This window comes from Tenrec ecaudatus, chromosome 3, assembly GCF_050624435.1.
Source record: "Tenrec ecaudatus isolate mTenEca1 chromosome 3, mTenEca1.hap1, whole genome shotgun sequence".
Classification (NCBI taxonomy): Eukaryota; Metazoa; Chordata; class Mammalia; order Afrosoricida; family Tenrecidae; genus Tenrec; species Tenrec ecaudatus.
This window is the reverse complement of record NC_134532.1, coordinates 62,720,740-62,732,103: the sequence shown is the minus strand read 5'-3', so window position 1 is coordinate 62,732,103 and position 11,364 is coordinate 62,720,740. Positions and strand designations below refer to the sequence as shown.

At 41.8% G+C, this 11,364-nt stretch overlaps 1 protein-coding gene across 1 annotated transcript; it reads right to left on the bottom strand.

The window, feature by feature from the left end:
* Positions 1-10,848: 10,848 nt before the first annotated feature.
* Positions 10,849-11,155, bottom strand: LOC142443421 (small ubiquitin-related modifier 1-like). The gene is made up of 2 exons (XM_075544800.1): positions 10,988-11,155; positions 10,849-10,920 (listed from the first exon to the last, which is right to left on the bottom strand). The coding sequence occupies exons 1-2, from the start codon at positions 11,153-11,155 to the stop codon at positions 10,849-10,851; spliced, it is 240 nt and encodes a 79-aa protein (XP_075400915.1).
* Positions 11,156-11,364: the final 209 nt, after the last annotated feature.

The following is an 11,364-nucleotide window of genomic DNA, read 5'->3' as shown; positions in this document are numbered from 1 at the left end:
TCTTGCAAATCTCTTTAGTTTTTATTAGCCCCAAACATTTGGAGCCAGTTGAGATCTCTGGGAAGAGATTAAATGACAACCATGTGACATTTGTTCATCTCACCGCTGATCAGGTAGCTGGAGGTAAGGGCTGTCAGGGGGCAGGGCAGGATGGCTTGAGCTTTGCCTGGCCTTCCAGTCCTGGAGAGGAGCAAGCATCATGCCATTTGCTTCTGCAAGCGGAGCCTGTAGATGTTTGTGCTTCCACCAGGGCTTGGGAGCCACGCTTGCTGTGAGTGAGGGGGAGGCACGTTACATAAGACCCTTTCTGTTGGTTGTCAGCGAGTGAAGAGGGCGCAGAGTGAGCTGGTGAGGAGAAGGAAGTTTGTGCCAGCTGCTTGTCCCAATACGTAAAGATAGCAGCGATGGTTGATCGAAGGGACTAGGGAGGAGTGTAGCTCCGAGAACCCGTTCAAGGAAGCACAGTGGTCAGGGCCGACTTATCCTGAGACCTGAAAGCTGGCTGGGAATGGAGGCTGTCTCCCTCCAGACCCGAGAGAGTAAAGACAGGGAGCAGCCCAGACTGACACAAGGAGAGAAAAGGAAGGCGCTGTTTGCAAAATTCAGATCTCTTTGAGCTTGGCTCGTGCCAGGCTCTTCTGTGTGGGCAGCGTCTGCTCGGATCCCCGAATGTCTCCATGAGCTAATCTAGTCAGCTTCAAGCTGTTCCACAGCCAGTGGGTGGGAATCCAAAATCATTTCAGCCGCCCCGTTTCATAATGTCTCTTTGAAGAAAAGCACGAGAAGGCACCAAGCCCAAATCACCACCTTCTTTTTCTTTGAGGCCCGATACTTGCGCTGGTCTGAGGCCAGTTGTAAAATGCTGGTCTGGGACAATTAGGAAAGGCCGGCAGTAGCTGCCTCTCCGCTCTCGGTGGCATTCTTAGGCCATTCTGTCTTTGCCCAACTCAAGGATAACGTGCCATTTTCCCCTTCCAATTTTAGAAACAGGCCAGCACAAGCCCGAGTCTCTGGACAACTGTTTCCTCCTAGACTTCTTTCCCTGTTTCCAAGTTCGATTCTTGGGTGGTGGCCCGCCTAAGCAGCTCATCTGTAGGAACTGGACCTTGACAAAGTCTAGACGGTCATGGAAGAGCATATTTGGGACCAAGGCACAAACTCACGTTTCTTTTTGCTGGATCAGGATCTCTCTTTATATCCCTTGTGACTGACTGCAGGGAAGTGCTACTGTGAAGAATGAGAAGCAAACACCCCCCCCCCCCCCCGTGGTGGGGAGAATCCCTCGCAGAGCAATGGACTAGGTCCTGTGGGTCAACTGGCAGAGAGTCTCTGCTGGAAAGTTTCCCCTTGATTGACAGACGTACAGCATTGTTTTTGATGCTGAGTGGTCCACAGAGAGTCACTGCCCCCAGTCCAGCTCTGAGGAGCACTCATCTGGAGAAGCAAATCTAATAAGCAGCTCAAGAGACTCCCGAAAACCGAATTCTGACTCTTCATCCTGCAAGAGTTCATTTTCAGTGGAGCCATGGTCAATAATTACTTCTTGCTCAGTAGACCTCCATACAGCTTTACCAGTGGATGCCAGGAGGAGGGAAAGTCTGGGGAATTCCCTGAGGCTTTGCCAGATTCCAGACCAACCCCTCCTGGGATATGTTGACAAGACCCAGCATAGGAATAGTTCTGTGGCTTGCCATTCTGGGAGCAGCTTGATCAAGCCTGGCCTGACTGATGCACTCAAGTTATATTGAAAACAAACCTGGTTTATATTCAGTAGGGGAAATTAACAGAGGGGACAGTCCCTGACTTATTTATAAATTTACTCATTTACCTTTACACGGAGGTGCAGTTTGATGTGGGTAGACTCAACATAAGGGTGGCAATTTGGACTGGAGACTTGAATGCAATCCCAGTGGCTGGAAACCGCTGGGGACATGATGTTGGAGCCCCTGTTGACTCAGGCACCCAGCACCATGGTCATCTGAGGGGCAGACAGTAACTGAACGATGGGATGCAAAGAGCTCAACCCTAAGAATCCAGGCAATTGTAACTGCTGGCCCTCACTAATGGAATGACTACTAGCATGTGGCTTCACCTGGCACCAGGACCCAAGGGCTGACTATGGCCATGGAGGTGGAAACCCATCTTGAGGGGGTGTCTGAGTTCCTGGTAGGTGACAACAGGCCAACAGCAAAGGGACCTGACTCACGAGGAAGTGAAGGTGATTCTCAGGTTCCCTTGGTTTTAAGACACCATTCAGAAGTCATTAGGTTTAGGACCCACCTTCATGAAAACAACATAGACACATAACAAAACATAACCATAACAAAAGAACATTAACATCACAAAAGAAAAAACCCTAACAGAGTCACATGTACAGGCACAGGGCGCAGGACCGCAACAATCCGTGGCAGGTAGCGTCTAGTCGGTTGTCAAAAGAGGGGGGCCCTGGAGAGTCATCTTGTCCTCTCGGAAGGGAGCCTGGGATAGAGGTTAGGGGATTCTGGCTATGCCTTGAGCAGGAAACCAGAAGTCTTCAGACTTAGCCTAGAGCCACCATTTCAGAGAGAGCTGAAAATGGAGATGTGGTGTCGGTGGCAAGACTGACAGGCCCACACTTGAGGGCCGTCAACCAGAATTTTCTACTGCATTCAGAAATAGACACATATTCTCTAAAATTGTCAGTTTTTGCTCATGTTTGCTTAGAAACCAACAGCACTTTCCTAAATGAGGGTGCAATTTCTGTGGTAACCTTTCTTCCATGCTCCTCAAAAAAACAATCTTAAAGCAGATCATTAGTCAGGTAACTATGCATATGTGTGTTTATTTAGGTGCCACCAGATGCGCAAAATATTTTCATTTCCTGATTCTCAAAGTGAGTCCTTGGGGAAAGCATTTGGCATCTGATATTCTAGTCAGATGATGCGCAGTCAGGATCTTGGAGCTTAGCTGGAATTTTCCACCCATATTCAGAGATAGGGGCTTTCTTCTGGGGACAGTGGAATCGTGGAGGGCACGGGCTAAGTGGCAATCCTGCCTGAATCCTGGAGCCCCTTCCAAGGCCATTCATGTACTGACACAGGCCATTCTGGGAAGTTGGCCACCAGGCTACGGTCTCCAAATACTTTCCATACATGGCTCCCCACTTGTGGGTACAGCGTGTTCATTCTTCTCTCTCATTTAAAATATACTTTTATTGTGAATAAGGTTGGGGTTACATTTCAGATGATCAAATTCATATTCAATAACTTAAAATATTATTAACCCCCCCAATAGCTTACCCCACTTCTCATTTTTTGATTATTCCTCGTGTGGGATACCATCTTCCCCTGCACCCAAGTTCATACCTGTCTGCCCTCCAGCCTCTTGCTCCCCTGGCTTCTCACACGTCATAACCATCAATCTGCTCTCTTTGCTTTGAAAACCTTTGTCTTGATTTTTTCTTGATAAAAATGAACTCATTCAACATTTTTCTTGTCGGGTTTGGTCAATTTCATCCAGTAGAATGTTCTCCAGTTCTATCTGTGTTATTTGCTTTTCAATTTCCTCATTATGCTTTAGTGATGCATAGTTTTCCTTTGCATGTACCCCAATTTATCCATTCTTCTACTGATGGGCATTTAGAGTGTTTCCATTTCCTTGCCATTGTTAACTGTGAACATGGGTGTGCATGTGTCTGCTTGTGCTATGACTCTTACTTCTTTGGAGTACATACCCAGTGAAGGGATTACTGGGTTGTATAGAAATTTAATCCCTAGTTTCTTGAGATAATGCCATATCACTTTCCACAGTGTTACACATTTTACAGTCCCATCAGCAGTGTGAGGTTGCAATATTTCTGCACCCTTTCCAATATTTATTATTTTCTGTTTTTATTGTTATTAATTTTTTTTGCTGTCCATGCTGATGGTATATTATCATTTTGATTTCAATCTCTTGGATAGTTAGTGATAGCTAGCATTTCTTCACATTTCTTGGCCACCTGGATGTCTTTTTTGGTAAAGTGTCTGTTCATGTCCTTTGCCTATTTTTAATTAGATTCTATATCTTTTTCTTGTTGAAGTGTTGCAATTTTCTATGGATTTTAGAGATTGGGCCCTCGTTTGACTTTATATTGCCATTTTTTTCCCCTGCACTCTGTGAATTCTTTGTTTACTCTTTTGATGAAATCTTTTAATGCACACAGTTGTCTTATTTTTGTATGTCCTAGTCATCTATTTGATCTGTGTGTGTGTGTGTTTAACAATATTTGGTAATATGTTTATCTGGTTGGGCTACTAATCACAAGGTCAGCTGTTCAAAACTACCAACCACTCTGAAGGAGAAAGATAAGGTTTTCTATTTTCATAAATAGTTATGGTCTCAGAAACCCAGTTTTTCTACTCCCATAAATAGTTACAGTCAAACCCCACACTTTGATGTTGTCATATAGGGTGGCTATGAGTCCAATAGCAGTGAGTTTTTTGAGAGTGTGTTTATGCCCTGTATTAAGGATCCTATGTTTGTCTCTATCTTCACACTGATGGTCTTTATTGCTTTGGGATTTACATTTAAGTCTTTGATCAATCTTGAATTCATTTTTGTATATGTGGTGAGGTATGGGTATGGTTCCATTCTTATGCAGATGGAGATCCAGTTTTGCCAGCAGCATTTGTTGAAGAGATTATCTCTTCTGCATTTAATATTCTTTGACCCTTAAGGAAGAAGAGTTGTTTGCAGGTGAATGGATTTACTTCTGGATTCTCCATTCCTTTCCATTGGTATACACACATATCATTGTACCAGTAGCAGGCTGTCTTGACTATTGTGACCGTGTAATAAGTTTTGAGGTCAGAAAATAGAACTCCTATGTTGTTCTTTCGGAATAGTTTTTTGCTTATCTTGGGTCTCTTCCCTCTGAATATAAGTTGGTCATTAGTTTTTTTTAAGAATTAAGTTTGGATCTGAATCAGAATTGGTGTTATATTTATAAATTATCTTGGACAGTATTGAAATTTTAAAAACATTGAACGTTGCTCTCTATGAATGTTGCAGGAAGCATCAAGAGAAGATGGAAAGTACACAGAGTCCGTGTACCAAGAAGAACCTGCTGACAGGCCATCACTTCAGGAGGTGGCATGTGAGCAAGAACCAATGGCACTGAAGGAAGACGTTCAAGCTGCACGGAAAGCGTTTGCCAAAAACAAGGTTCAAGGAAATGATGGAATACCAGTTGGAATGTTTCAACCAGCTGATGCAGCACCGGAAGCACCCATTCTCCTTCCAGGACATTTGGAAGGCAGCTATTTGGCCAGGTGACTGAAAAAGATGCACATTTGTACCCATTCAAAGTAAAGGTGACCTAACAGAATGATCAAATTATTGAAAAATATCATTAATATCACACATAAGTAAAATGTTGCTGAAGTTCATCCAGCAAGGGTGACAGGGAGCTGCCAGAGGTTCAGGCTGGATTCAGAAGAGGACATGGAACAAGGGATAGCAGCGCTGCTATCAAAGCAGAGAATACTGGAAAGATGTTTACTTGTGTTGTATTGACTATGCAAAGGCATTCGACTGTGTGGATCACGGCAAACCATTGTTACCCCTGAGAAGAATGGGGATTCCCAAACAAGTCATTGTGTTCTGCAGGACCTTGCACATGGGTCAAGGGGGCAGATGTGTAAATATAACAAGGGAATACTACATGGTTTAACATCACGAAAGATATGTCTCAGGGTTGTAACTTCTTACCATACTTATTCAGTCTGTTGAGCAAATAATCAGAGAAGCTGGATTATGTGAAAAAGAATACGACATCAGGATTTGGGGAAGGCTTATTAACAACCTGTGATATGCAGATGACACAGCTTTGCTTGCTGAAGATGAGGAAAGCTTGAAGCAGCTGCTGATGAAGATCAGGGACTGTAGCCTTCAGTATAGATTGCAACTCAAAGTAATGAAAACCCAAATCCTCACTGCAATAGGTGACAGCATGATAAATGGAAAAGAGATTGAAATTGTCAAGGATGTCATCTTGCTTGGATCCACAATGAATGCTCATGGAAGCGGCAGTCACGAGATCAAACGATGCATCATATTCAGTAAATCTGCTGTTTAAGACCTCTTCAGTGGGTTGAAAACCAAGAATGCAACTTTGAGGACTAAGGTGTTCCTGACCCAAGCCACGTTATTTTCACTTGCCTCCCATGTGTGTGAAAATCAGAAATCGAATAATGAAGATAGACGAAAATTAATGCATTTCAATTATGGTGTTGAGGAGGCATATTGAAAGTACTATGAACTTCCAAAAGAACAAAAAAAATCTGTCTTGGAAGATGTATAGCCAGAATGTGCCTTACAGGCAAGAACGGTGAGACTTTGTCTCACATACTATGGATGTGTTCTAGGACAGACCGGTTGAAGGAGAAAGACATCATGATGGGCAGAGCAATTGTCTTTTTTGGTTGCTTATAGTAGTGTTCCATAGTTTCTTTTTCTTATTTTGGTACAAGTCTTGTTTCTCTGGTTAGATTTATTCCAAAGTATTTCATCTTTTGTGCGGCTATTGTGTGATATTGTTTTCTTGACTTCCCATTCAGAACTCTCTTCTTTAGCAAACAGGAATCAGATTGATTTTTTCTTCCAATTGATTTTTGTATGTTGATCTTTCACCTTCTCCCCTTGGACAATATTTCAAATGAGGGGAAAAACGTCTTTCAATTGCTTCTAGTAATTCTTTTGTTCCATCTTCGGAACTTTCTAAATATAGAATCATATCACCTGTCAATAGAGTTTTACTTCTCTGCCAGTTTGGATACCTTTGATCTCTTTGTTGTTGTGTAAAAATTCTGGCTACGATTTCCAGTAAGAGTTGTGATAAATATAAACATATAAGAACTATAAATAAATAAAATGAATATAAATAAATGAATGAAACGAGAACCTTGCTTGGTTCTCATTCTCAAGGGGACTGCTTTCAGTTTCTCCCCATTGAGTGAAATGCTGGCTATTTGTTTTGTGTGCTGGGTTGAGAATTTCCCCTTCCATTGCTATTTTGTTGAGGGCTTTTATTAGGAATGGGTGTTGAACATTTTCAAACGCCTTTTCTGCCTCAAATGATACGATCATGCTGCTTTTAATAATTTATTAAAGGCTGTCTGGCCTTGGACTTTTCATGTGAAGGTTTTTAAGTGACCTGATCTGTTTCTTCTTTTGTTGGAGGTCTGTTGGGGTTTCCGACAGCAATCTGCATTGATTTATGGACATAGCGTACTTCTAGAAATGTGTGTGTTTCATCTGGGGTTTCAAATGTATTGGAGCACAGCCTTCATAGTATTGTTATGATTGTTACCCCACTTGGTTCTGTTGTGATGTCATCCCTTTTATTTCTTATTCTTAATCGTTGCCTTGAAGTCTATCTCATCAGAGATTAATATTACCACTCCTGTTTTTTAAATTTTAAACCATTTTTTCATATAATTTTAGTGGGGCTCTTACAGCGCATATCACAATCCATACATATAGCCATTGTGTCAAACACACGCATCATCATCTTTTTCAAACATTTTCTTTCTACTTGAGCCCTTGGTATCAGTTCCTCGTGGTTTTTCCTCCCTACCCCACCCTCCCTCCTCCATGTCCCCTTGATAATCTATAAAATAATTTTTCTGTGTCTCCTTTAACCCACTTTTCTGCTGTCTGTCCCCCTGGGAGGGGGGCCATATGTTGATTATTATGACCGGTTCCCCCTTCCTCCCCCTCCCCACTGTTTCCCTTACCCTCCTAGTATTTTTGCTCCTCTTATTGGTCTTGAGAGGTTTATCTGTTCTGGATCCCCTGTGTTGCAAGGTCTTATCTATACCAGTATACATGCTCTGGTCTACCCAGATTTATAAGATAGAATTGGGGTCACGAGAGTGGGGTGGGGGAGGAAGCAATAAAGAACTAGAGGAAGGTTGTGTGTTTCGTCGGTGCTATACTGCTCCTTGACTGGCTCATCGCTTCCTTTGGGTTCTTCTGACAGGGGGGTGTCCAATTGACTTTGGGTCTCCACTTTGCCCTCCCCCTCATTCCCATTGATATGATTTGTGTTTGTTTTGGGTCTTTGATGCCTGATACCCAATCCTATAGACACTTCATGATCACACAGGTTGATGTGCTTCTTCCATGTGGGCTTGTTGCTTCTCAGCTAAATGGCTGTTTGTTTATCTTGAAGCCTTTATGACTCCCGATTTTCTATCTTTTGATAGCCGGGCACCATCAGCTCTCTTCACCACATTTGCTGGTGCACCCATTTTATTGTCAGCGAACGTGTTAGGGAAGGTGAACATCACAGAATGCCCTGTTAGTAGAAAAAAGTGGTCTTGCATTGAGGGAGTACTTGAGTGGAGGACCTATATCCATCTGCTTTCGTAATACTTTATAAATAAATATATGTACCTAGATCTATTCCCCATCATCATATATAAATGTATTTACAGATATACATGCCTGTATTTTGACCTCTATAAATTTCTTTTGCCTCCCTGTTCTTTCCTCTATTTCTTTTTACTTTCCTCCTGTCCCACTATCATGTTCAGTCTTCATGTTTTGGTAATTCCTCTTGGCTACATTGCCCTTCATCGAACTCCCTCAAGCATCCTATGCCCTCCTTGCCATCAATTTTAGATCACTTATTCTTCCCTTGTCCCTGGGTTTGTTGACACCCCCTCTGTTTCCTCCACCTCCCCCTCTCCCACGTCCTGCTGGAACCATTGTTCCCATTGTTCTCTCCCCTGGATTGTTCATCTCAGGTGTATGCCTGTTTCCATTGTTGATGTTCTGTCCAAAGGACTTCCCTTAGTAGTTTGTGTAAAACTGGTTTTGTTTTTACAAATTCTTCTATTTTCTCCTTGTTTGGAGAATTTGACCCTTATTTTTTTGTCTTGCTGGATAATTTTGCAATTTTTTCTTTATCTTTCCGAATTCTATATATGTAATTTTATTGTTTTGGCTGCGTGGGTTCCACTGAAATTTTTGAGCTTGTGATTATTGATTTTTATTTGCAGATAACTATTCATTTTTCCCTGAGCTTCTTTCAAAATTCTTTCCTTGCCTTTTATATTGCAAAATGTGACTACAATGTGTCATTTTCTTTTTGGAGGAAGGGGTCTGTCTGGTTTGGGGTTTTCTCAGCTTCTGGAACAATTATTTTCTATTCTTCATGCTCTTAGGATGTTTCTTCCAAGATTACTTGTATTATTTTCTCTGTGGATATTTTTGTTTATTCTTGTTCCAGAATTCCAATGAGACATAAATTGTTCTTCTTGATAGTGTCCTACATAATTCTTAGGCTTTCTTCAGACTTTTTTTGCTCTTTAAAAAAATTGTTCTAGTAAATTAGAACAGCGAGATTTTCTTCAAGTTCACAGATTTGGCTTTGCATTGTTTCAATTCTATTGCTTTGCTCTTTTAATGTGTTGTTTAATTATATTATCTTGGTATTAATCTTCTCAATTACTTTTTGGCTTTTGGTTAAATGGCTTTTAATTTTTTCTATTTTCCCATAGAAAATTTTTCTCTATTCATTGGAAGTACCTGAACATCATTTTGTTCTGGTAGTTCCAGAGCCTCCTTCTTCCTCGGACAAGTCCTGTGGATCTAGGTGTTACTCACTTGTCTGTGCCTATCTTTCCAGCTTCTTTGTGCAGACTGAAATTGCTGTCTCCATAACATGTGATGCAGCTATTAGGAATGCATGGGTTCCTGTGTCGTGTGGGGAGTAGATAAAATAAGCTGCCACCAGGAACCCACTCCTAGTTATATAGCCGAGGGAAATAAGAGCTCTGACACCAGTAGATACATACGTGCACTCCCATGTCGATTGCAGCAGAAATGGAAAACAGCCTACACGTCCATCATTGAAAGAATGGATGCACAAATTATGATACATACACCCAATGGGAAACTGCGAGATATTAAAGAATAACGATGAATCTGTGAAACACCTTATAACATGAATGAATCTGGAGGACCTGATGCTACGTCAAGGAAGCCCATCACAAAAGGACTCATATTGTGTGAGGCCATCATTATAACAAGTCCAGGAAAGGTTTTTTTTTTTAACACTTTTTACAAATATTTTTGTTTATTTTAATGAAGCTGGTGCAGACAATGTCCTTTTAAAACCCATTCCCAGGCTAAAAAGTACAAATAAAATAAAAAAGAGCAGTGTTCTATTGAATACACTTCTGCCTGAACAGCTTTATTAATGGCTAATGTAATTAAGAACTTTTCTGGGATTTTCTGACAAGATTTTCATCTCCATCTAAAAGGCTTTGTCTCTTCAGTGAAGCCATCTTTGGAGCTCGTCATTACTCTCCATTTGTCACCATGACTCCTCCAATGGGAGCAGCCTCTTCTTTTGGTCCAGACTTTCAGATTTTCAGAGTAGCTTTGAAAGTTAAGGAACGGTCATTATTCCACAGTTCTGTTCTCTGAAGACCTTCTGTCTCCCACTGAAAGTCACAGTCCAGGAGGAAAGCAATCAAATGCTAGAACATCAGGGTCAATTGGAGAGTCATTGTGAACACTTGCAATGTTCGGTCTTATTTATCCCACAAGCCTGCAAATGCACAGCCCTGGACAAGGGACCTCTCTGTGCACACATGTAACTTTTAAGAAGAGGAGGACATTATGAAGGGGCTGAGGTTTGATCATCAAAAGTCAGCAAGGTGAGAAAATGCTAATGAACACTGAGCACTAGGATTTGACATGCCAGATGTTTGCAAGAGAGGCGCCAGTTTTCAATTTGGTTTTGAATACCACATTACAAAAGAACTATTTTTAAAAATAAAAAAGGATTAAGGGAAAAGGAAAAAAAAAGAATATCTAAACTGTTGAATAATCCCCCATTTGTTCCTGATAAACTTCAATCACATCTTCTTTCTCCGTTCCCAAATTCTTTTGGAGTGTGATTATCAGCAATTCTCTGACCTTCAAAGAGAAACCTGAGTGAATTTATTGGAACTCCCTGTCTTTGACAGTATGATTCTTTGGGTTTCTTGAGATGTGTTGTCATTTTCACCTTGAAGTGGCTCTCACTGCTGTCCTGTCCAATGACTTTGACTTTGATGTATTCGCCTTCTTTCTTATCCCCCAAGTCTTCAGTTGAAGGTTTTGCCTCCTGGTCAGACATGGTGATGTTGGCCTCGCCCCGGGGGTCTCCGCACTTCAGCGGCCTTGGCCCAGCAGAATCTCGCTTCGGGGTTTACAAACCCGTCAGGCTCTGAAAGTTTCCACATAAGTAGGAACATTATTTGATGGGTCCAAAGCGGGAGGGTAAGGGAGGGTAAATCACTAACCAGAGTCATTTACTTGGGGAAGACAAAATGCAAGCAAAACAGG